General features: G+C 40.9%; 2 protein-coding genes across 3 annotated transcripts in view; one reads left to right on the forward strand and one right to left on the reverse strand.

The window, feature by feature from the left end:
* Window positions 1-24,711, reverse strand: DIS3 (DIS3 homolog, exosome endoribonuclease and 3'-5' exoribonuclease). 2 transcript variants are annotated; one of them, XM_063126000.1, is made up of 21 exons: window positions 24,410-24,711; window positions 23,148-23,305; window positions 21,036-21,229; window positions 20,036-20,109; window positions 19,400-19,564; window positions 18,020-18,190; window positions 15,445-15,558; window positions 15,224-15,361; window positions 13,811-13,957; window positions 13,240-13,356; window positions 12,416-12,517; window positions 11,739-11,803; window positions 11,348-11,432; window positions 10,702-10,829; window positions 9,917-10,003; window positions 8,001-8,157; window positions 6,459-6,673; window positions 4,217-4,385; window positions 3,046-3,204; window positions 1,948-2,070; window positions 1-310 (listed from the first exon to the last, which is right to left on the reverse strand). In XM_063126000.1, the coding sequence occupies exons 1-21, from the start codon at window positions 24,674-24,676 to the stop codon at window positions 224-226; spliced, it is 2,922 nt and encodes a 973-aa protein (XP_062982070.1). In that variant the 5' UTR covers window positions 24,677-24,711; the 3' UTR covers window positions 1-223. The 2 variants fall into 2 exon arrangements, with proteins under 2 accessions (XP_062982070.1, XP_062982071.1); XM_063126001.1 differs by lacking the exon at window positions 1-310 and having other exon boundaries at window positions 1,933-2,070.
* An 822-nt stretch (window positions 24,712-25,533) lies between these two features.
* The window catches only part of PIBF1 (progesterone immunomodulatory binding factor 1), a 132,210-nt gene continuing 130,701 nt past the window's right edge, over window positions 25,534-27,042 (forward strand). Inside the window, exon 1 of the mRNA XM_063126002.1 lies at window positions 25,534-25,569. The gene's annotated coding sequence lies outside the window, so the exon portion shown is untranslated. The remainder of the gene's footprint in view (window positions 25,570-27,042) is intronic.

Raw genomic sequence — 27,042 nt, forward strand, 5'->3', positions numbered from 1 at the left:
AAAAAAAAAATCTGTTTATTGCTTCAGTGGACACACAGAGTGGCAGAAGCTTCATGTTGTAAGTGGTGCTTTTAATACAATACATGAACAGTATTTTAAAATTACATTATATCAGGAGAGAATGCTTAAACAGGTACAAATCACATAACAATTTCTTTAAAAGTTCTCTCCAAAACTATAAAACATTTTATATTTGAACAATTTATTCATTGCTAAAATGAAGCTATTTTCCCAGTTTCATCTTCTTTTTCTCTGGCTCATTGTTCCTGCTCAGTTTCACATCCTGACTTGGCTCACCACCACCTAGCAGCTGACACAGAAGAAAAAAAAAGTCGTGAAAAACTTGGCTATAACATTTTTAAAAAATGAATTAGTTTATCAATAGACTGAAAAACACATATTTCAAAACTCCAAATTAAGATGTTCTTTGAGGCCCTTCAAGAAAAAGACTGTGGAATCATTTACATGTCAATGAACAAAAGCTGTCAGTACTTGTTAAAAAGAACAGCCACCCCATCCAAAACCAGTTCCCAACGTTCTGTCACACCCTAGAGAGTGACCAAGGAATAGAACCTATGATGCAGATAGGAGCTGGTTTGATTCTTCATGAATGAAACCACTTGGGAATGGAAATATGTTTTAGCCCCAAACCCAATAGTGTCAACATTTACAACCCTTTACTTCTGCTCATAGGGTTGAATACTGGAGAAAGCAAAGCTCTGTGCTTGGGGGCACTGCTACAGTGAGAGCAAGACATGTCCTCTGCCCCTGACGTTGGGTGGACTCACTTGGCCCTTACTGCCAGGGGTGCAATGTATTCTATACAGAGACTTCTTCCAAGGATTGTTCCAATATACAAGCCCTCCCTTTACACATATTCCATTCTCTGCTAGCAGAGGAGTTTTGCTAGTGAGAGAGTCGATTGGCTTGAAATCTAAGCCCAATTTTTATGCAAGTGGAATGGTAACTACTGCAGGGAAGCGCCGTCCTACATTAAGATAATGCAAAAACTCCAGGGACATGTGAAAGCATCCTATATTAAAGCTCCCCCCATGCCAATACTGTTCAGAAACTTGGGCACACCATCATGGCATGGTGCCGCAGCACGGGCTCCTCACATTATCCTAGAATCAGAGAAGGAAGTCCTAGTGAAATTAGAGAAGGAAGCAGCTCAACTTTCAGTCCAACATAATGGCCTGATTTACACATACCACAACCCAGAGTATGGGTTCTTGTTAAATCGTGGGCTGTCATTATGTGAAATCCACACTGTGCTTTAACTGAGTTATTAGCTATGAACAACCCAGCAAGAAAAACCCATGGTTTGTCGTTGGAGTGTGAATTCTGGTCTGTTTTTGGTTAACAACCCATAGTGAAACCATAGTGCAGGGTTTGGACATAGCTCACGATTCAACAGCAACCCACCATTCAACCCATGCTTTGACCTGTCATTATGTGAGAACCTGGTTATTATGATCATTGCAGGAGTGCCAAATACTTAAGGTTGTACAAAACTTTAAACCACACAAGTTGGCAGAATGATTCTGAATGAAAATGAATAGCTAGCAAGAATGAATTATACTTCAGAACCCGTTAATCTACAATAAAAAGTAGTGTTAGCAGAATTACATTACAGCGAAACTTGCTTCATCTTATATCTTTCATTAGGTTCTTCCACAAAATTTAAACCTCTCCCTAACTCTGGAGAAATAGCTAGGTATGCACCTCACATTCAGGAAATGTTGCTAGTCTCCTGAAAATTCCTAGGGCCAGTATTGGGCAAAAGGCAGGATACTACTACTACTAATAATAATAGTTTTTTTGTCCAGAAGGAACCTCCATACATTTCAAACTTTGTGCTAGTACCTCCCGAAAATCATTACTTGACCATTACAAAACCATGAGTTCTTCATGGTACCATATTGCTTTCAGCTATATGCCACCTACCTTGGGCTCTACCAGGGCCATACGGATTTTCTGGTGTTGGACGTTGGAAGCATCTAACATGATGTTCACTTTAACCTTGTCAAATGTATAAAACGTTGTGCCTTCCACAGTAAGAGAGGGAATCTACAAAAAGAACACCATATTTTTCCACTTTATGGCAGTAAACGTATAGTTTCCCAATTTATCTTGTTTGATACATTCAGTTCACAAAGAGGTAAAAACTTTTAAGAATCTCAAATTCTGGCCCTGTTCAGAAGACACCTTAAAACCACGGCTTTAGCCATGTTGAATAAAGCAAAAAAAAAAAAAAACTTATTCGCCATGATTTAAGGTGTCTTCTGAACAGGGCCTCTGGCTTTCCAAAAACAGACCAAGTATACCACATCCTAAAGAAATTACCAGTCATGTAGAAGTCATTTGATTTACGTAAATTTGGACTGCAATCCAAAGACACATACACTTTTTAGCTACACATCCACCAACAGTGTGGCTGGACTCCATTCAGGCAGCTTTCTCCTTCAAGCTACAGCCATCTCAAATCAGTTCCCCTTGACGCAATCTCATGCTCCTTACAAAAGTGTTTTAAATTTAGCGAGTCTGAAACGCAGCTTGGTGATGGGGAGTTTTTCCCAAAGCATGCCTTTCGATTTTGCTCTCACATAATTAGGGATGTATGAGAAATTCGTTTCAGTTCATTATTATTTTTTATCAGGATTTACCCAGTTCACACTTTCCAGATCGAACACTGACTTGGACTCAATCTATGGCTGAAGTCTACATTTTTGAGTTTGCAATGTGCTTTGTGAACCAAAAAACCCGACAGCACACATACATTAGAAAAATACACAAGACAAAAGGGTGCTTTTGAAAAATGCACACAAATATGCTTTAATCAATGGGGGAAGAATGCAAACATTTCAAAGATGTGCATGATTAATGCATACATTTGGGAAAATATGCACAAAAATATGCAAGGGTTTTCATGCGATAGAAAAATCCTAAAACTGAACCGTGCAAGACACATTTCGTACAGATAGAACTAGAATGAGTGTGATTTCCAAACTAAAAGAGATCCCATCCAAAAGCGAAGATGTTTACCTCATCATTGAACAGAAGTGCTGGTTTCGGTTTATTCTTCTCTTCAAAGAAGACAGTGCCCTCTAAGCCATATTTGGGAATCAGAACCACAATTGCATTCTTCCTTACAAACAGAATATATGCATCTTCGTTCACGACGCCCTTGTTTTTGAAAAATAACTGGGGGCAGGGGATAAAGTCATGTTAAAAATGTTTAAGCTATAAGAAATTATCAGTGTTAGTTCAAAAGGGGAAAAAAAGGCTTCCTCACTCAACACCATCACCGTGAACATTACTAAGATACACTTCCCTACAGTACAGGCAAAACCCACTTCCTCTTATTTAACTTTTTTAAAAATCCCACAGTTCCAAAGGCTATGAGTAGCTTATACAAATACTTAGAATTTTATGTTAAAACAGAAAAACATCCCAAAATGGCAGTCTTCTTCCTGGGAGGAGGGAGACCTCCTTTTTCCTCTGGCTAACGAAAGAATAGTGCTGACACTATGTAAAACCTACAGTACCGTCTACCCAAAGTTAAGACCATTTCAGTTCGAATGATATCAATGGCAAAGTTAAACACAGGCTTAAAACTCTTTCTCTTATTAGAATCAAGAGAAAAGTGATTAACTTGGGCTGGGCCATGTCCTTAATTCTTTAAAATATACCAACACCCAGAACTGTTTCCTCAACATTCCAAAGATTCAATAAGTACATGTGGTTAATCAGAACAACAGTAGAGACTAAACCCTGAGTTTCCTGTATGAGCATAATGCAATCATAACATATTTATTAAGAATGTATTTAAAACAAGAAAGTGAAGAAGATATGCCAAGTGACTGGTCTGGGAGCACCTGACTGAAGGTCCGTTGAAGCTAAATAGGTGTGGACCTGTTCATGCATGCTTTGGGGGGTCACTGGGAACATCATATTAGTTTTGGAACCTTCCCAAAGAAAAAAGAGGATTTACACTGACTTTAAGAGCAGCATGTTACTAACTTCATTTATAGCTTTACCACTTGGCTCGAGGAGCTCCCAAGGAAACTGACAATATAAAAGCATTTTTAAAAACTGCACACTACAATCTATATATGGCATCATGATAAAACCAGCCATCACCCCCAACATTCCTCAGCCATATGCTTGATAGATTTTTAAATTATTATTATTTTACAAAAGACAAATCATTCACCTGAGTGTGGAAGGCAACAGAAGCTCTCTGTGCGTATTGGGCCATTTTATGCCTATAATTGAGATTCTTACACAAATCAGCCAATTTATGTTTATCTGTAAGGTCAGGGTAAGTACTGTCTGCTCCTATAGCCACAGCAAGCAGTCGATGTACTATAATATCCGCATACCTGCAATGAAAGAAACAACATTCAGAGCGATAAATGAGAGCCCGTTGCCATTGCTTTCAAGTACAAAACCTCTCTCTATTAAATCTTCAGATTTTCCAGCTGAAATGTTACGTAGAATGTAATTAATTAAATAGTAGCAGCTACATTTTTGTTGAAGAATCTTTTCAGTGTCTGCCAATGTTAACTTCAAGCAGTGGATGAACAATAGAGGTGTACACATCCCCACCGCCATATTTAGAGCCCACAGAGGTGTTGTTTTAGGAGAGGAGGGAAAGGGCTCCTTTCCTTTCCCACCTTCCTGAGATTTTTCTCTGCTGTGCTAAGAACTCCAGCCCCAAACCTGAATATTTAATTGCTATATTGCTGGAAGACACGTTGGGCCGTGAGAAATTGTGTCCTTCCTGTTACTTTCCTGAATAGCAGGGAGGTTAAACCTTGTGGAACACATCTCCACCACCCTAATCCCCTCTTCAGGACTGCTGTATATTGGAATGGGGGATTCTCCCTCCCAAAACCTTTCCATATCAAGGGATGGACAGTTTTGAACTGCATGGTACTTTCATTCCGAGGAACACAGGCTTGCTATGCTGGGTGAAATGTCAGAATCCACAGATCTATAGAAAAATACCACTGCATTTCCAGATCTGAAGAACTTGCTTTTCTGCTGCAGTTTCTGATGGAACAGGCCATTTAGCTTCAGTAGCACATGTTCTTTATGGAAGTAACAAGCTTACCATTGTTTCGTTAAGTTTTCCTAAGATGCAGATTCAAGATAATTTAGTAGCCCTTCTTTGTGTCTTCATGTAAGTGCCTTTGGAACTGTCACGTAGGGACTATTTTTCCCCCTGTGACCTAACCCCATGTGGCTAGGGCCCAGATGTGAATGAGACAACCCCATGAGTCTTCTCCTATATGCCTCTGCCTGTGGTCTGTAGAACTGTGTGTGTGGCACACATAAACATACACGCAAACGCAAGAGGCGCACGCGATATAATACAGTACCAGCGATGAAAAACCTTCTTCTAGCCCAGTACATTTTATGATATGGAGTCCAATGATTTACTGAACAGCTGTCCAGATTCTTGGATAGCGTTTTTCAAGTCTTCAGCCTAGTGTGGTATGTTTCTTTATTAAAAAATGAGTTTGTACTTAACTCTTTCCTTGTGCATATGCCCCCCATCCCCATCCCCACTAATCTTGATCTCCAGGACACCTACTATAAACCATTAGGGGGTCGGGCAGGCCAACCTCTCCCTCTGCTTCCTTTTTTCTTTCTTCTCACCTGATACCTACAATATTCAGTGGCTTGACAGCCACCAACATTCCTTAGCTCTTTAGAGGGCTCAAAGGGGACTCAAGATTCCCTCCCCCAAAACCCCATTCCAATCCTTTTCTATTATTCCTGAACATGCTGAAATGGGTAAATCATTCTGCAAGGGAGGCCCAAATAACCAGAATAAAGCATAAAAGCAAAATTGACCATATTTGCATAATTCAGCAAAACTTCAAAATTTGAGACCAATAAAACAATTTGGTGGAATGTGTAAGGTGCTACATTAGGGCTGAAATATACACATTGGTTGTGTTCGGACAACACAATAGTCAATGGCGGGTTAATAGTCAACTCCACGATTATCGAGGGGGTCCTCCCCACACAACAGGATTATAATCAACTAGCGTCGAGTTGACCAATAATCAATGGTGTGTTTGATTGACCCATCCGCCCCTCTTCCCCCTGGTATCCCATCAGCCATTGTGAGTTCTGCCGGCTGGACTAGAGTGGCAGCTGCTGTTTCGGTCACTCTTGCAGGAGACTCTGTAGTCACCAAAAATAACCAACAGCGTGCAATGAAACAGTCAACGGTGCCCAGGACACAACATGACAACCAAAGTTTTTTCAAATAATCAACTCTGCACAGCGCTGGTTATTTTAGACGAATAACCAACCATAGTGTGAAAAAGCCCCGACACATGGCACAATAACCCACCATTGACTATTTAACCCACCTCTGGTTAGCGTGTCGTCCAAACCCAATCATTTTCTTTCTCATTTGAACATTTCATGAACAGTACCTCCTGATTGGTGAAGTAAAATGTGTATAAATAGGTGACGCTAAACCGTAGTGATGAAAATCAGTGTCCATTCCAGAGCAGAAGTAAACAGCTTGCATCATGCAGCGAGTAGCCAAGATGCGTAACAGAGTATTCAGATATGGAAAAGAAGGAGATTCTGCACTATCTAGGGAATCAGCCAGAGCTTTCGCTGAATCAGTTTTGATTTCCAAACCCTGTAGAAGAGAGACAAAACCATGCTTTGAATTATTTCAAAACAGTTTGCCATAGTTTAAATATGTATTTTATTTATTACATTTCTATAGCCAAAGCTCTCTGTGCTGTTCACAATTAAAACCATAAAATACGATAAAATACACCATAAAAGTTTAAAACTACAGTATAAAATAAAAAATAAAACCTTGGCAGCATAAAGATTTAAAATACAGGAACAAAGAATAAAATGCCTGAGAAAATAAGAAGATCTTTACTGGGGCCAAAAAGACCATAGTGTAGGCACCAGATGAACCTCTCTGGGATGCTCACTTCACAACTGGAGTGCCACAACGCAAAAGGACCTCTTCTTAGTAGCCACCTGCCTCACTTCATTTGGTGTGGACTCCCGGGGAAGGACTGCTGAAGACCATCATAGGATCCAGGAAGTATATATGGCAGGAGACAATCCTTCAGATAACCTGGCCCCAAGCCATTTAGGGCTCTGGATGTTAATACCAGCACTTTGAATCAGGCTTGGAAATGGACGGGCAGCCAATGCAAACCGGAAACTACTGGGATTATTATAATTATTATTATTTATTTATATAGCACCATCAATGTACATGGTGCTGTACAGATAACACAGTAAATAGCAAGACCCTGCCGCATAGGCTTACAATCTATGATCACAATCTTGCTGCCCGAAATTGGACTAGCTGAAATTTCCTGTATATTGTATTGAAGTAATCAAGATGAGAGGTTATTACTAAACTCACTGTGGATGCAATCCAGGAATCTGAATTATGATGCCTTGAGTTCCTTGGAGTAAGGGTAGCATTTAAAAGGTGGCAAATAAACCTCAAAATACAGTATGCTTCTTGTCTTTAACAGCATCTAATGAACTCCTCACAGTCTTAAGAGTCAGGACTGCAGCTCTCAACATGGGTTCAAAACCAAGGTGAAGAACATTAGAAGGCCAAGATATACATCATCATTTTGTTGTCCACAAATCAAGTAATCATGAGCCTATTCAACGATCAGAAAATGAGAGCCAGGATTCAAAGAGGCTTGTGTGCAGATGTAAAATACTTTGTTGTTAACATAGGGAGGCAACCGCTTGCACTACCACCAAATGCTGCTCCACAGGATCCCCTGGCATTCATAAGTGGCACTGGGTGTGGATGACGGGGAGGGACAGATGAAAGGCTTTGGCGAGTGAGGATAGGGCCTGAAAAGCACGTGTGAAATACGGTACTCTGGATGCCAGTCAATATTTTAAAGGAAATGTACAATTCCAATCAGAGCATGGCCTTTTATCTGTTTTGGGACCAAGCCGTGAGTACTTGCCTTAGACGTGGCTGCCTTCACAAGGATGTCATAATTGGATGGCGGTGGAGCAGGATGCTTTCTCAGCAAGGCATGTTCCGAGAATTCATCGTAGATCTTTTGTGCCACAGAGATATTAGCCAGTAACATGAACTCTTCAACCATGGAGTTGGTTTCCCTGTCAACGAAAAATATTAGACTTATGAGAGGCCATGGGAAAAGATCTGGTACGTTCTGTGCAAACATGAGGAACTCAACACAAGCGACCTTTAGCAGGAACATTCATATTAATTGTACATGAGACACAAGTGCCCGTTAGACACGGCTTTTGTCTTGGAGATCTAGTGTCAGCGCTTTTATGCACTCTGCAACTAGCCCCGGGACTAGCAAATCCTATTAGCAGCACTGGCTCCCACAGGTCCTGTGACCTCAATAACCCCCAATCCCTCCTGTTGCCACTCCCGGCTGGCTCCTTTGTGTGCGTGCGCACATTCTAGAGGACAGCCCAGGTCACCAACTCATTGTTCAGAATATTGCTTTTTCTGTTCAAAGTCTGTTTTCCAGCTGGCTCCAGCAAACTTCACAAGGTCTGGACACGCCATAGAGACCGGGAAATAGGTTTATGGAAATATTCAATTTCCCACCATTTATTTATTTACACAGCTTATAACCTCGCCTACTCTGTGGCAAAGACGGTGGTGAAGCTGCACATTTCCGCCACATTACATCCTCAGAGAGATGCCCTATGGAGTTTTTCTGGCTGGTTTGGGGGCCCACTCCAATTTGTCAGTCTTGTTAGCAATGTTAGAGCAACGTATGGGTCAGTCTGGGAAATGTACTATTTATTCGTTTATTATTTATTTACTTACAAGATTTATACACTACCCTACAACTAATAAAATTTCCGAGCGGTGAACAATAAAAAGGAAGAAAATAGAATCAAAATATTTATTATTTATTAAAACGTTTGTATCCCGCCCTATATCACAAGGATCTCAGGGCGGCATACAGATAAAATCATATAAACAATATAAAACAATAAATATACACAACTAAAAACAATACCAGAGTTAAAATCAAATTATGCCAATAAAACCATGGCTGGTAAATCAGAGAAAGATTGTTTAAGTAAAAATGTCTTCAGCAGACATCGAAAACAAAACAAAGGTGGCTCCTTCGGACAGTAAGCCATTTAAAATACAAGTAGTAGTGAAACTATTGGGTATAGTGACCTTTGCATTGCTCTAGCTTTGAATAGTTATATGCCAAGCACATGAGTTATGCAAGAGCAAGCAGTCTAATCGACTTTCATCCCCAAATTGTTTGTTGATAGTGAGCACATGTACAGACCCTCCCACGAAGTTTAATAAAGGGGGACTGTACCCCACAGCAACCAGTGCCAGTTTCAGGACATTCCCAGTAACAGCACACCTCACTCATTCCTTTCCATGGAGAGAACTATTTATCTTGAAATTACAGATGGGAAACACTTTAGTGAATTGGCTGACAAGAGATATGCCACCATTTCATTGGACGCGTTTTGCCAACGTAAGGTGTGCACATTTGCAAATGTTAGAATACAGCTGATGCAATTTAGGTAAAGGCACCTGCATTTTTGTTTTGCTTATTTGTCAAGTGCCATATATACGGACTGTGCTCTATAAGTTAACAGTGATATACATAATAATGTATTATTAACTCCATGCCCGTTTTCTCAGTTCTCATGATTTCTTTTGATACATGTTCACATCTATGTTCTGAAGATTACATTGATGGCATCCACCCAGAACAAAGATACGTGCAACTCTTCCAAGATTTTAAAGTGTGTGAAACACTGCACCGCAAACTTCCATCAGGAAATGTAGAGATCCAATGGTGCACTATAAAAAGGACCCTTGTGACCAAATAATTTGACCATGACAGAAGATAAAACGTACTTGAGTTCCTTTGTCTGTAAATCAATAGGATCATGGGTTTCGCTATCCATGTGGAAACGAACTTCAGGTGAAGAAAGCGTTAAAGCCCTAGGAGGTAACGTATTTGAATGAAGTAAACATTTTACAGAACCTATTTTTGATGTACAGAGCTTTAAAATTAACATCAAAGACACTTCAATTTCTACCACAGCCCTCACACAAATATATATATATATATATATATATATATATATATATATATATATATATATATATATATTAAGCCTGTATAGTTATTTTTTCTAAATCATTTACCTTCAAAGAACCTTTTTCATATAAACCTATTTGCTAAGGACCCCCTGAGCACCCACTATGAAAACCAGAGCACTGCAAGACAATCTGGGTGGGTCATGTTCTGCAGGATAGACACTTCCTACAAGGTGACTGGCCTGTTGGTTGTCATCTTGTCATGCCTGAACCAAGTGTGTGACTAGAAACACACCAGACACTCATTCTCCTTCTGTTGGACATTACAGGGAATGATTGGCAATGCTGGTAACGGGGGCAAGCCATCTTTCTGAGAAGTTTATATTTTATCATTGATCTCGTCACTGAGAACTCCCTGACAGGCTTGAGAAACTTCAGAATACAAACTATTGTGCTAAAGTAGATTTGTCATTATCATTACTTATAGCTGGCAACAAAGAGATCCATACTGGCAAATAGTAGATGGCCATACTGAATTGTAGCAAACCTACAAGAGTGAAAGATCCTGCAGCGCATGACATGCAGTATGAACTATTTACCCATTATCTATCCGATGCTTCTTAAGAATTTTTGCTAATTTGTTTAATCCACGTAGACTAGCAGTAATGTCATCGTGCATGCTGGCAGAATCTATTTTCATCTGTGCCTCAGCATATGTAAGAGAAGCCTTCAAAGAAAAAACATGAAATAAAAGAGAAGCAATAAATGTAGGATGAGAAATCTTGAATACAACCAATTCGAGTATGTCAGAATTCAAAAATTCATTTCTGCTATTATTTATTTATTACATTTATATCCTGCCTTTTTTCCTCCAAGGAATCCAGGGCGGCGAACATAATCCTCTTCCTCTCCATTTTATCCTCACAACAACCCTGTGAGGAAGGTTGGGCTAAAAGTCTGTGACTGGCCCAAAGTCGCCGAGTGGGGACTAGAACTCGGATTTCCCGACTCCTACTCCAACACCTTAGCCACTATACCACAGTAGATGCACCGTTCCCAAAATCTGCTGAAGGTTTATATGACCAACCTTCACTGATTTACAGCAAAATCCATGAGGAGATAAATAACTGGCGTTACTATTGGTACTATATTTGGTATTGGTTAATGAAGTCCTTTTTCAGGATTAACAAGAGTTCAAAATCTGTTACTCAACAATGGTTTTCTAAAACCAAATTTGAATCTTACCTTGGAATTAATGACACTTTTCGTAAACCTAGTTCTCAAGATTTCAGCATTGTGATTCATTTCCCATATACATGAGAATGCAAGCCTAGAAAAGGAGAAGAAAGTTACTCAAGTTTCGTTGAAGTCAGATCCAAGACGCTTCTACTGATGCTAGCCGCAATTTTCATCAATCCTTCCTTCCTGCTACTGTCCCTCGCACCACTTGCCATCCTATTTCAGCGGATGCCCAACCCTCAAAAGCAGGTATTTGGTGAGTCCAGGTTGCTTTAGAGGGAAGGGGGAGGTGGGAAAAGCCCCACTGCATGAACAGAACTGCTCTCCATTCACAGAAGAGAAGTTCGAATCTTAGCTAATGTTTGGAATATCTAAGAATCTGTCTCCCCACAATTACCTGTCAACGTTGGATCTCAATGAACATAAGTTGGAACTAAGCAGCTCTGGAACCATATCGATCCTCTGCAAGAAGCACACAAGTTGACCTCAATTGTATTTTCCATATATACTCTCATACCATGCATTTATGGAACTATACTCAATTTCTTAAAGACTATGTTTTTCACCTAAGACTACCTTTCTCCTATTACAAGTCTTAATCCTACCTTTGGGCATGGATGTTTCTGGGTTTCAACTTAAATGACACCTGAAGTCTAATCTCATGGGACTTTCCCATAACTAGAACCTGCCCACAAATGGCTCCCCTAGTTTCAGATAAGGGTCCTTCCCAATCCTACATGGAGTGAACCTCGGGCCTTCAACATTTCCAGTGAAATTCTAAGAAGAAAGCAAGACACTCATAAGAACATAAGAGCCATGCTGGATCACACCAAGGGTCTATCTAGTCCAGCATTTTCTTCGCACAGTGGCCAGCCAGTTGCCCACAGGAAACGCACAAGCAGGACCTGAGTGGGAAGCTGGTGTTTCTGGGGAACTTCATCGCTTTCATCACACAAGTATGCCCCAAATATCTATAGCTTTAGTTCTATCTAGTTCAAAGTTGGAATGCATTTCATGTGTGGGAGAAACCAAGCTATAACCAAGACAAGAAGAACTATCAATAGGAAAAATTACTTTTTCACAAAGATACACAGTTGTGCCCCTTTTTGCAGACTCTTGGTCCAGAGCATTTCCTGGTCGAATGAAATGGCTGACATCTGCAATATGTACACCAACCTAGGAAATAAAATAGGTTATTCAGAATGTTCAAAAGTAGACATTTTATAAAATCTCTCCCTACTTCAAGGGACCTATTATGCTCTCTTTCATGCACATTATATTTTACTTCCAACTTTCCACATATCTTAATGCCATTAGAACACTGTTTTGAGATAGGCTGACAAATTTGCTAGATCTGCAACTGTGCAGCAGCACATGTTTCAGACAAAGTCAACGTAACAGTGCAATCCTATGCATGTCTACTCAGAAGCAAATCTTTCAATAGAACTTCCTCCTAGGTAAGTCTGTATAGGATTGCAGCTCAAGTTTAGGTCTGGACATAGAAAAACATGTACTGAAACACTGCACATGCAAAAAAAATTGGTTTTGAACTGAAAATACAAAAAGGTTTGTACTAACTTACGCAAGCTTGCCTTCAAATGTACTGTGTGTATAACTGGCTACAGAACTGCAGCTGACATGAACAAAATTTTGGTCTACAGAACAAAATTCAGGCATATAGTCGTCAACAATCAAGGCCCTAACAAATATATCCACATGAGAAGAAATTGTTGGCTAATTGCTTGCAATATGGTTGATAGGTGTTTACCTACCACCCTTGGTTCTTTCACTCTTCCTCTTTTGCATGCAGAAAATAGGATGCCCAAGACTTAGCAAAATATTTCAGTCAATAACTAAAAATGCATTTGAGCCTCTCATTGACTTCTGATGGAACTTACCTCCAAATTTCCATTTTCTAGGTCTCTACAGTGCAATGCATCATCGATATCGGTACAGCCAGGAGGATCCACGCTGCATACACACAAATGTCTCAAGTCCTCTCTAAATTTCATATCCTGAAATAGTTCCCCCACAAAATATGTTGTAAAAGCTACTACAGAAATTCAGTTAGGATTATCAGACTGCTGATGGCCATATCGGGATGGGTGGGTGGGTAAGCAGACACCTAGTTCATGCTAATTTCATAGAAGAAATAGACTGAAAAACAACACCACTGATATCGCTCTGATTATCATAGAGAAATCGACATTACGTTTCTGGCTCACTCCAGTCTATTCAAATTGAAAGCTTGAGAGTTAAGGTATATCAGAACTGCACGAAGAAGAAACAGTGTTTGCAAGGAAGCAGAGATAAGGAAAGAGATTGCAGTTCCTCAACTTTATGGACAATGAATCATTTTTCCTATTCAACATCCACTATTAATATCTGTTCCCAATGTAATGTAAATGTTACTGCAAAGCTATGGGAGGTAATTAGCGGGTTTGCTTGTAATTGGTGCTGTTACTGTACCTGATCAGAAATGCTCCAGGGCATCTGTGGCAGGAAGCTAAGAACAGCCTGGGAGAAAGGCTGGTGAGGGACATCATGTTCAAGCAACAGGACTTCAGTTTCAGTCTCCTTATCTCCAGCTGCTCCTAAATTCTTTACAAAATGGCCCTAAACCAATATACATCCTAATTAATGTTATGAAACAAAGTGAGAATTTCTTCTAAGTAAACACACATTGGATTGGGCTGTTTCTTAAGTTTTAACTTGAGTACAACAAGAAAATTTGTGGTTGTGAATAGGTATAGGAGCAGCTCAGGTTCCATAGCAGAATGGGGCACAATAGAAACAAATTTTGGAAACAGGACGACAAGCTATGAGAAACGGCATATTTTGCCTGCTAGTACATGTAACTAAAATAGTTTATGTTAACTCTGTTTTCTCTTCTAAAAGTTTAATCACTGAGTTGATTTGTTAATCTTCAGAGGCAATCAAGTACAATATAGAGCAATCCTATGGTCCCTGGAAGAGCATTCCAGGGAACATACGATTGTTTAAAATCCCCCTCCGACGCTGTAGACAAAGTTCCAATCCCTTTCCCTCACTGCCTCCACTGTGAAAAGAACCATGCTGGCTGCTTCGCAAGGTCACAAACATAGCCTCAGATGCAGGGAAAAAGCTGGGATACAAGAACTCCTATGGCCTCTCCAGCCTCAGCTTATTCCCAGCAGCATGCCTTCGCTAGACAGGCTCAAAGGCCTTTCTAAAGATAAAACATGGGCTCAGTTCAGACATTAGTCAACACGGTGTGAAAACTCCACTCAACAATTGAGTTTCTAGGGGGTACTCCCCACACAACATGCTCTAACTCCACTGTTGTGTGACTGTGGGCTACTGTGGAGTTGAGTAAAATCCATCGTGATGTTTGATTGACAGTTCTGCTGCCCTCTCTCCTCCCCTGATCCTCCCAATGGTATCCCATCAGCCACTGCTTCAAAAAAATAATAATCCTGGCGGCTCTCCTAGAGCGGCACTCGCTCCGTTCGCCACTCTTGCCAGAAAACTCTGTAGCCAGTGGGAAAAGTCAACTCAACGCAACAGAAACCTCCACAGAACCCGCCACACGACACAACAGTTGTGCAGAAACTCTGTTCTGCATAGAGTGGATGTTCTGCGTGGAGTGTTTTCCAAAGAAACCCCTCCACTGCCAGACAACACATTTCTCAATGGTGGTGTAACAACTCCACTGTGGACTTCTAAAACGACTATTGAGAAATGTGTTGTCTGATCTGAGCCACTGTTATTAGGAGGACAGAGAGGCTCATGTCATCTCCATCCCTCCTCCAGCCCTACTGGCAACAACTCGGCAGGGCGTTGGATACTCAGAAGCCTCCAAGATTGGAGGCTCCCTTCTAAGGAGTTTCAATTTAGACTTACATTAGGATATCTTGAAGTTCTAGGCCAACCATCAATAGCAACAATAATTCTTTGTCCTTCAAGTGTTGAAGCCTGTCTTGTTTCTATTCGAATTCGAGGGATTCTGCGGTCAGCTGGTGTAAACAAATGCCGCCTCGCCTGGTAGACAGCAGGAACAACAGCTTTTATTAAAATTCAGAAAGCAGCGGATGAAGAAAATATTCAGCCGCAATTGCTCTTACCTCTTTTATTTGTGATTTAGAAAGCATGCCACAAAAAGGTCTCCAATTTCTTTTTATAATGCCCACGACTCTGCCAGTTGGTCGCAGCATACTCTTGCTCACAGAGGTTTTCAGCTAGGTTTAAAAAGACATATATACATAATTGCATTTAAACTCCTGCTTTGATGATCAGGTAACTCAACTTTGTCATGCTTTAGTGGTAGAACAGTCATGTTCCAGATCACATGTTATATTATGACATCATTTGAACCAGTCTTTTGCATAAGCTGCCCTTAAAGCAGAGAAAAACACTATTATGACTCAATCCAGAGCAAGGTTGGCTGTGCATGCTGAATTCTATGCAAGCACAGGATTTGGTGTTGGTCGCAAATTAAGTATCTTGAAAATTTCCAGTAGAAAAAGAAAAGAAAATCAAAGCATGTTTTTAGTAGAGATGTAAAATTTCCAGAAATTTTAAAACCGTAAACCATAGAAATGTTGTGGAAAAACTAAAAAGTAACCATACTTATTTTTTTAGTACTCTTTACGGATCTGAAGTCACTTTAGGACAGCTCTCCTCAACCTGTTGCCCTCCAGATATTTCAGCTCTCATCAGCCCCATGCATGCTGCATGGCTAATAGTCAGGAATGCTGGGTGTTGTAGTCCAAAATATCTGGAGGGCATCAGCTTGGGAAAGACTGCTTTAGGAGCATAACTTTTTTTATGAATTACTTCATTTGCTCATAAAATTATCATTAAAATTGAAAATATTTAAAAGTAAACTGATTTAAATGTGTAACTATTGCCTGAATAAACTACTTCTAAATTTAAAATATCAAACATAATTTTATGAGCAAAGCAAGGTTCTACACAGCACATTTTAGGTTCCTATTTTATGTCTGACCAGAAGGAACTTCAAGCAAGTAGTCCCTGAAACATCTGGATCATCCTAGATGCCAGAAGTAGGAAGAACTGGAGGCAGAGGAACACTGGTATACACCATCTGTTCCTGTATGTAGGGAAGTTTAAAGAAATTCGTAAACCTGTTCTTATTTTTGAGATGGAATTTAGGAAAATCGGGTCTGAAGTAAAAGCTATTAAGATTTTATTTAGCTAGGTAAGCAACCATATTTAATTCAAGAACTTCTAAGCAATATCAACCTATTATTTGGAGAGTCACATTAATTCACTTTTGCAAATAATTTGCGTTAAAGAACTTCTTGTTTTTGTTCATTTTGAAAGGTTGTCTCTTGCGGGGATTTCAATCCTATGCTTGTGCCATAAGAACCCTGTGTTCCTTTTAGGTAGAGACAGTTTATTCTAGCGGCAGCCGTTAAAAGGTTTTATAGCTGAGGCAACATTCCCTAGCGGAGAGGTTGAATGGAGAACTTTATTAAATACTGTGGCGCTGAGTTCTATAGACCCAAGCTTCAAAGTTAAAAAAAAAAGTGAGACAGACCACATGCTGTTCTTTCGTATCTGGTGGCAGCAGCGGAATAACCTACAGTGTTACTTTCTTTAATGTAGAACTACATTAATTGACTGCTCCAGCATATAACTAGAACACTACCATAAACTCAGGGCTCAATAGAACAAAACCCAAACTGTCAAGAATGCACTTTTTCCCCCTGTAATGATATGGGAAATAGAACATGACTTGGAGTATCTCTAAATGTCTATCAGTAAAACATACATTTGATCAATAATTTTAATAAGGAGTAGAAAAAATAACTCTGAATGGGAATCTTACAGAGGGGGGAGTAAAGGCTGGATAACAATATCTAAACAACTTGTCTTAAATATTTCATTCATCATTCTAAAATAAAAGTATTTCATAATCCAAAGCTGTTCAAATTTTTTAAAAAAAGAAGAAGCAAAAACAGTAGTTGGGGTTGGACGGACACCTCACCACCAATTTTTTCTAGGTTTTTTTTCCTGGGCTTGCACATCTCTAGTTTTTAGCCTTTATAGCTCCAGAGGTAGCTCAAAAACATGTGAATTGTTGCCTGGTTGAATTGTTGCCTGAAAAGAAGACTGAGTGAGATTTCTAGTCGCCAAGGCTTTGGTAGCTTGAGGAGTTCATTACGCCTTCCCAAGACTATCAGGAGAAGAAAATAATCAGCACCAAACGAAACCAAATTCTGTGTGAAGAAAAAACAGTACTCTGCAGTTTTAAGAATGTGGAAGTGAAGACCATGTCAATAGGCCTTCTTGGTTTACCTCATTAATTCTGCATCTGTCAGTCCTAGAGAGGGGCCAAGGGATCTATGCAGCACACATATGCCTCATCCCTGAACCTGGCAATTCTATTGGGATCCCATCTTCAATCAGCATTGTCTACAGTGTCAAGCCCATCTTTATTGCCATAAGGGCTAAAACGGTGGTTTTAAAAAAGCTGAAATTCTCAAGAAGCTGAGTTTTGCACAAATTTGTGGGCTTTTTTTCCTGAGCTTGCATGGAATGACAAGATATGCACACCATCACCAACCATCAAACAGAATTAAGATGCACACACTGATAAATAAGCAGACTTAATTGCAAGAATGAGAAGGTAAGTGCAGAATAAGAGAGAAACCTGGCATGTTCATGTCATACACTGTTTTCTCTCTCCTCTTCTTTTTCCACATCGTCATCTTCATTCTGACCCTCATCATCAAGCAGGACCACGGAGGATGGTGCAGCCCAGGCATCTTTCGACAGAAGTTCCACTGCTACGACATCTTCATGCACTGCACGGTTTAGGTTTCTTAGTCCTTGTATTATTACCTGTTAGCATGAAGTCAACCATCAGGTTTAAATGTTAATAAAGCTACAGTATGAAATTAAATAAAAAACCAGTTGGTTCCCTCAACTCTAATAAAAGCTTTAATTTAACTAAAGGTGTACAGAGACTTTTAGATGTTAGTGTGTTAAATTTAACAGCTAGAGACTGTTAAACAAAACATTGACCGGGTTACTTTTAACTGTAGGTGTCTCTTAATCTCTTCATGATTTGTTTACAGGCCACATGTTACTGGGATATCATTGTATTTTGTATTTCTAAAGGTATACATTTGTGCTCTCATTTTGCTCCAATTTGCAATTAATTATGTTTAATTATACTTTTTGATATTAAAAATAAAACTTTATAGTACATTGTTAAAGAAGACAGCCTAATTTTTTTTAAAAAAAGCTTTATGGACAGAATAAACTTTAGTCTTTGAATTATAGTGAAAACTATTGTTATCCGTGGAATCTGCATGTCAAGAGCTTTCAAATTAAGTATTTTTCATGAGAATCGGTCAACAGGAAGGCAGTCATAAAGGGATGACCAACAAACACCCGATTTTGAATTATATATATAAAACAGTAGAAAAAATCCTTGTTATAAACGAAGTTAACCATATGTCACTGAAGTGATATCTCTAAGCAGAGAGATTGGATGACTCCCAAAACAAGTCTGGAAATTTGCACTGACCTGTTGCTAATAGGGTAAAATTACAGGTTGCCTGCCACAATACTGTTATCTAGCCTTCCAAGGTAGAAAAACCACACATGGATTTCTTGTCCTTTCCACTACAGGCCCTTGTAGTGCTGCCACCCACAATCACTCTTGAGGGTCAGAATGGTACATGATAGAGTGGTGGAGACGGAAAACAAGCAAATCCTAACCTGATGTCCTAACCAAGAAATATGCCCTATGGATGCAGCTTTACAACACAAGCCTAAGGATGCTTACTCTGAAATATGCCCCAGTGGCATAAATGTGAATCAGTCTCTGGTAAATGTTTTTAAAATTACAGCAAAATGTACTAAAATCACTAGATGTTATGAAAAAAGAAGAGTAACATGCACACTTCTGCCACTCCCACCACTCCATCTGCCTGCCTTTATTTAAATGTGCAGAAATTCAGGGAAGGAACTCTCTTAACAAACAAAAAAGATACACCTTTTCTGCAATAACGGGTTTCACATGCAATTGTGCGTCAAACAAACCTCTCTCTCGTCCCCATCTCCATGAACCCACACTGTAGCTTCGAGGTAATTATCTCTGCTGGCTCTGAAGGTTCCTTGAAGGTAAAGGCCAGACTTAATGCCCTGCTGCAGTTTGCTGAGGGGAAGATGCTCTGAGAAAATGATCCTCCCACTTTCAATCTCTTTCTGTAAAAGCCACAAGCACAAAAGAAAGAGTTATCGGTATAGGTTTCAACCCATCAGATAGCAATGCAGAATTTAACTGCAAATTCTTAACAGAGTGACTATGCTGAACGGCACCAGTTTATGCATAACTGTGCTTTCCATGGTGGCACTGTGCTTTTCAGTGCTGTTGACAGTAGCCTTTTACTTAGCTTGAGTTTTGAAGTGGTTTCATGCCAACAATCCTCAGCTTGCAACCTTCTTACCCTCTCTTCTGCTTTTTGACACAACAAGAGTGGCAGCAAAGGTAAATATAGACCATTGCTAAATAGCAAAAAGAATGATCTATTTGCACATCCTGTTCTGAGTTTTCCCAAATATCTTAGAAACAAAATATTCTGAGAAATCTTAGCAGCAAATATTTTACAATAGGGAAGTTTTACTATGAACCATTCACATTGGAGAGGTTTTTTACTCAAGAGGTCTGAAACATACCCCATCATCATTTAAGCAAGCAAGTCGATCTACAAGTTCAGGATTGGCTATCAAGCTCTTTATGTATTCTTCACCTGCAAAAAGATACAATGAAAAGACATACTGACATCACAATAATCATAAGCTAATCAATAGTAATTTACATAATAATTCAATAACATCGTGTTTGTATTAATTTGTTACCGAGGCAGCAAATTTTCAGTTTGAACTACAAGATTTAACACTGGGCTCCACAAATTATGTCTAGGCTTGGTAGCCAAGAATTAGCTAGCAGGAATATTGTAAGAGTGCCTCTGAGTACATGTAGAATGCTTTTCCCTTTCCACTAAATGCAACCTGCCCTGTCTCTCTCCACACAGAATTAAGGAGAAAGCCTTCTAGGAGAGACAAATTGCTCCTTCACAAGTGTCGGTACACTGCTTTTTTAGAAATTAGATACTCCTCCCACTTATATAGCAAGTACTCTATATATAATTAGAGAACACACACACTCTCTACCAAAAATCCACTCTTTGTTTCGCAGAATTCCCATTTAGCAACAACAGCTCCATTTGGGTCTCCTCTCCCACTTTTAATCAATCTTGGGAAGACAACACTGATGATGCTGGGAGATGAGAGGGAAACTACGAGCACTCTGCTGCAGAAGGCACAGGCACGAAGAATTCTGGTGAGGAAACTCAGAAGTCAGAACTACCAATGGACAGACTGGCACAAAAGCATGCAGCCCCTGCTGTGCTAGAGCATATTCTAGCAGAAATCTTTTTTCAGCAATCTTTACTCTAGAAGGAACCTACTCCAGGTTTTCTGCCAGAACATTTTAATACCTGCTTCCTCTCTCTATAGCAGTTCTGTATGGATTTTTCCTTTTCCCCTACATGGGATCCATCCATTAGCATCACAATTTGATCATCTGGCCTCATAGGCATTCTAACTTGCTAGGATAAAAAAAGGTTCTGGCCCAGACATGTTAGCAAGCGCTTTTGTTGAAAACTCGACTTACAAGTATAAGCAATTATTCCCTCTTCCTCAGCTTTCTCTTTATTTTTTCTGTCATTCGTGAGCAAGATCACTTGAATCTTCTCTTCACTTTGTAGCTTCAACAGGTGCTCACTGTACCATTTCACTGCTATTCTGATAGCTCTGTCATTGCGATCATTAGAATTCTCCCCTTGTTCTTGTTCAATATATGTTTCCCTAGTAAAAAAAACAAAACCAACAATCCACTTACAAATTAAAAAATGACACTCAATTGATTAGAGACAGGAGCTGCTCGATACGGCAACATACGTATTTCAATATAACCAATCCCCTCTACCACAGCCTGATTCTACTCAAACTTCCAGGAAGGCTTCCTGAATCTGATAATTTGTAGGATGGCCCTCCCAGGTGCTGGAATGGCCACTGGACCTTACTGTATATGTGGAAAAGTCACTTGTGCATCACTGGACAAATTTATTTCATTTATTTCTTTATTACATTTATATCCCACCTTTTTTCCTCCAAGGAACCCAAGGCACAGCCATACATAACTCTCCTCATCCTCTCCATTTTAACCTCACAACAACCCTGTGAGGTAGGTTGGGCTGAGAGTCTGTGACTGGCCCAAAGTCACCCAGTGGGTTTTCATAGCCGAGTGAGGACTAGATCCAGATCTCCAGACTCCCAGTCCAACACTTTAGCCACGCTGGCCTCAAATGATGCTATCAAACCCGTAAAATCCTCTGTAAATTCACAGTAAGATCTAGTTCTCAAAGCTTCAATGGACAAAAGCATCTGTTACACTGCAGGGTAAATTATATATTTCACCCTACAATGTGTCGGAATCCTTTGACAAGACACATGTCAACCCAGCCCAAATTCCAGTTGAGGTGGAATCACCAAAACAGTTCTGTAAGTAAGGCACTTCTTAAAATGAGTCCCATATATAGCTGTAAAAGAACTCCGTAATCCTAAACCAGTTTTCCCCATGGAAAACATGGATCTCCAATCCCCCATTTTCAAAGTCGGAGTGCTGTCTCCAACCTTGGAGGGATTTTACAAGCAATCCCTGGGATGCTCACCCAGGAACCATAGAATTGTTCCCCAGGGATCTACAGGCAAAATACATCCACCCAACCGCTGCAGTAGGACATAAGATTCAATATCCTCTCCAAAAATGCAGCAAGAACCACATCATGCAGACCAGTTAGCTGAGCCAATGTTCTTCAAATTCCTGTCTCCAGTTCTTTGCACAATCTGTTCCATTCATGTGGAGTGCCCAGACATACACAAACCTCTATTTAAACTGCAGCTGAAGGCCCACCTCTTTTGTCAATTTTTGCCCTCTCTGATAATTTCCTTCTCCATTCCCTTAATTTTTGGGGGTCACACTCCCCTTCTTTCCCATCTCTTATATTGTGAGGGTTTGGGCAGGAATGGCCTCTTCCTTTTCTCGCCTGCCCAAGGACCTCCACTTCCCTTACTCGGCTTCGTCCTTTTTCTTCTGCTGCCCCTTACGCCTGGAACGCTCTTCCAGAACACTTGAGAACTACAAACTCAATCACTGCTTTTAAGACTCAGCTCAAAACTTTTCTTTTCCCTATAGCCTTCAAATATTGAGTTTGTTCTGACTTTACACTGTTGGTTTTGCCCTACCCTGTGCCTGTTTACACTTCCCTGTGCCTGTTTGCATTCTCCTTCCCTCTTTATTGTTTACTACAACTTATTAGATTGTAAGCCTATGCGGCAGGGTCTTGTTATTTAATGTGTTATCTGTACAGCACCATGTACATTGATGGTGCTATATAAATAAATAAATAATAATAATAATAATAATAATAATTTTCTTTTTTAAAAAAGTAATGTATAATTATTGTTACAGGCAACAAATAATGTGGATACGAAAGCCAAACATGCTTAGCTGACCAAAGAAATTTAACTAGTGGGGCCTCCCTCTTCTTGTACTGTGGTATTTTCAGCACCTTCTTCTAATGAAACTGTTAGTCAAATAAACATTATTACACATTAAACAATGCTCATAGTACATAACAAACTACTGGCACATGTTGAATATATCTGTAAGCAATAAACAAGTGTTAAAAGAATGAAGGAGTTTGCTGCTACTCCTGCTTACTTATGGTGCTCATTAGTGAAAGAATAGAAATGCTTTTCAGGATTAGCTATCACATCTCTTATTCGCTTGTATACTGGTGCACTCCTCTTCCTTACTTCCTGCAAAACTGTCTGAAGAATGATCACATTTCTAATAACTGGGTCTTCAAGTATATCAATCTGGAAAGAAAAATATATGTGAGCAAATCCTCATCATATTTTAATGAACAAAAGCAAAAAATAGACAGGCACTGAAGTTTGTTGGAATGCAAATTACTGCTCTTAAGTCCTCCTACTAGTTGTACTTTTAAAAAGTTTACATCTACCCTACTCTGGATAGAACAAGCTAAGTCAAAAGACTGTAAATTAGTTATAAATAAAAACAACAGAAAAGCCATGGTGGATCAGACCGAAGGCCAAAAAGATATTTTGGCCTACAACATCTATCAGCACTCGCCAGCATAGCTAATGTTGAGAGATGAGTGGAGTTGTGGGAAGGCAGCCACTGGCGAGTTGCAGTCACTGCTGATCTTTGTAACTAAGAATGTAGTGCCTGAATTTGCTTTTTTTTTCTCTTCCCCCTCCTCCTCCTCCTCCTCCCTCCCAATCCCCTTTCCTTTTGTGTCATGTCTTTTAGATTGTAAGCCTGTGGGCAGGGACTGTCAAGAAATATTTTTGTGAGCCGCCGTGAGAGCCTTTCTTGGCTGAATGGCAGGATAGAAATGCTTAAATAAACACATCTGGAGGGCGCTGGGTTGAGGAAGGCGAGTTTGGACAAGGGGGGGGTAATAGGAACAGAATGGGAAACAACTGTTGATTAGCATGTCATCGGAACTCAGCCAGTTATTATTTATTTATTTATATAGCACCAAAAGTGTACATGGTGCTGTACAGAGTAAAACAATAAAATAGCAAAACCCTGCTGCATAGGCTTAATAATAATAAAACAATAATAAAACAATAAGAAGGGGAAGAGAATGCACCAAACAGGCACAGAGTAGAGTAAAACTAACAGTATAAAAGTCAGATCAAAATCAAGTTTTAAAAGCTTTAGAAAAAAGAAGTGGCAGCCTTCCCCAACCCAGCGCCCTCCAGATGTGCTGACTACAACTCGCCATCCCCAGCTGGAATGGAGGGGCTAGCTCCGGTTGATGGGAGTTGTAGTCCAACCCACGTGGGTTGGGACTACAACGCCTGCTTGCCCCAGAGGCGCCTGGGAAACAGGTGAGGTTTGGGTTCTGATCCAGCGGGGCTTTTCTGATGGCTTTGAAATGTATTTTCCACCTGGTGCAGCAACAGATTGGTGTCCAGGAGCAGGTAGTGAGGGCCGGGGCAGAGGCTGCTGACGGCTCCGCTAGGCTGGGCTTCCAGGCCCGACCGGCCTGGGCCGCCGCCGCCGCCGCCGCCCTCCTCCTCCTCCTCTCTCCCTCCGCCGCAGAGCTCGCAGGCGGCCACCCCGCACGAGATGTCGTCGCGCAGGTAGTGCTCCCGCACCACCTTCATCACGGCGCCGCCCCGCGTGCGCTTGAGGAACGTGCGCGAAGTCAGCATCTCGCCTCGCCTCAGACCCAAACCGAGAAGAAGCAGAAGGGGAGCAGCAGCAGCATCGCCTCACTCGCGCCTCCCAGTATGCACTGCGCGCGATCCCGTCTCCGCCCCCTAGAGCGAACGTCCGAGGGCAACGACGGCACCGTAGAGATGAATGCGTGCGGGCGCGCGAGGCCGCTCTCTTCACCTCATCTCTACGGTGCCCTGTTCCAGTTCCTAGACTCACGTTGACAGAGGAACCGGAAGTGGATTCTCAAACGCGTCACACTTTTTTCTTCATCGGCAAAACAATGTCCCTTGCGGGCACAGATGTTCGCTTGCTGAGGAATTCCCCCCCCAATCCCTTTCCCCCAATCAACGGGGGCTTTCAGTTTAGAACCGGAAATTCAGACTATTTATTTATTGCATTTATATCCCGCCTTTTTTCCCTCCAAGGAACCCAAGGCGCTATACACAATCCTCCTCCTCTCCACTTTATCCTCACAACAACAACCCTGTGAGGTGGGTTGGGCTGAGAGTCTGTGACTGGCCCAAAGTCACCCAGTGGGTTTCCATGGCCGAGTGGAGACTAGAACCCGGATCTCCCGACTCCCAGTCCGACACTTTAGCCACCACTACACCTCACTACTTCACGTTCTATCTCCATGACAATGTCATTCTAAGCTCCCCTCTCTTTTTTTATTATCTCTATGGTCAACAAGGACTCCCGGCATGCCTTTCGAATCGGCGGGAGAACCACCGTTTCGAGCTTTCCTGGCCATACCGTTGGTTTCGTTACCATGGTGACAGCGTCTCTCTCTCTCTCTCTCTCTCTCTCTCTCTCTCTCTCTCTCCAGGTTATGCGCGAATCAGTAGCAGATAGCGCGTGCGCAGTCGGTTACTTGAGGGGCCGTGAGGTGAGTGGTGGGCTGCGCGCTCCTTTCTTCCCTTTCCCCATCTCTCTTCTCGTGTTTGCTGGCATGACACCATAGTACAGCGAGGAGGCTCCTGCTCACGCCTTGACTAGCCAGGAAGGGCGCAGGAGACGTGTCGGCCTTTAAGGGGCATAAATGTCCCACTCGGGACGCCGTCGTTCCGCCTTGAATTCTCCGCACCCCCCCCCCCCCAACTTTCAGTCTTCCTTGTCGGATAGTTTTTGTTTCTTTCCTCTTCGTTGTGTAGCTGATCAACGAGCAAGTGAAGGTTGGCTAATGAGTAGTAGTAATTAACATGGATTTGAGAACAAAGGCCTTCACATACGTTCTGTCAACAGCCCTTGCAACAGCCCTGTAAGGCAGGCCGGTAATATTCTCATTATCAACTTTATTAACGTGACCGACTAGACTTTGCACAAACAAGAGTAGGGCGAAGCTACATGCAAATTTGAGAAGTATGCAGCAAAGAGATCTAATTCTCATAGCATTCAAAAATAATTTTGCAAAAGCCTCAATTGTGTCTCTGTCCTCTGTGGCATTGATTTCTAATCTGGTGTCAAGCAACAATTTCTCTCTAATCTCTCTATAAAAAGAGCAGCAGAGTAGATCGTGGATAACTGATTCAATTTCATTGCTTCCACATGGGCATAAGCGATCAGGAGAACTGTTTTTTCGGAAACCTCCCCTGTAACAGAACAGATGGCAGGAGCTGGTAATATCGGGTGAACATATGAAAAGGAGGACAGGGCTCCTGTATCTTTTAACAGTTGTATTGGAAAAGGGAATTTAAGCAAGGGTCATTTGTATATATGGAGAACCTGGTGAAGTTTCCTCTTCATCACCACAGTTAAAGCTGCAGGTGCCCTGCCCTCTTTTAAATCTGGTCACTCTAGTTTAGCTCCTGCAGCTTTAACTGTGGTGATGAAGAGGGAATTTCACCAGGTTCTTTATATATACAAATGACACCTGCAGAATTTCCCTTTTCTATGCAACTGTTAAAGATACAGGAGCCCTGTCCTCCTTTTCATATGGTCACCCTAGGTAATATTATTCCCATATTGCAGTTTATTATTATTACTATTTATTTATATTGCACCATCAATGTACATGGTGCTGTACAGAGTAAAACAGTAAATAGCAAGACCCTGCCGCATAGGCTTACAATCAACAACTTGCCACAAGGATGGCAACTAAGGGATAGAGAATGGAGTGGTAATTGCAAGTATATTTTCCAGAACATCTCTTTGAGGAGGAATGAGTTCCGAGCCCACTACAATCTCCCTTTCCTTCCCAACACAGTTGTGTGACTAGTAGCATTACATCTAAACCCGAAATTGTGGCATGCATTACTTCTAAACCCGAAATTTTAACTATGGTTTATTGAAACATACCAACTTCATAACACATTGGCCTGGTTCGGACAACACGCTAAACCATGCTGCTTAACCACAAAAT

The sequence above is a fragment of the Elgaria multicarinata genome, chromosome 5, assembly GCF_023053635.1.
Source record: "Elgaria multicarinata webbii isolate HBS135686 ecotype San Diego chromosome 5, rElgMul1.1.pri, whole genome shotgun sequence".
Taxonomy (NCBI): domain Eukaryota; kingdom Metazoa; phylum Chordata; class Lepidosauria; order Squamata; family Anguidae; genus Elgaria; species Elgaria multicarinata.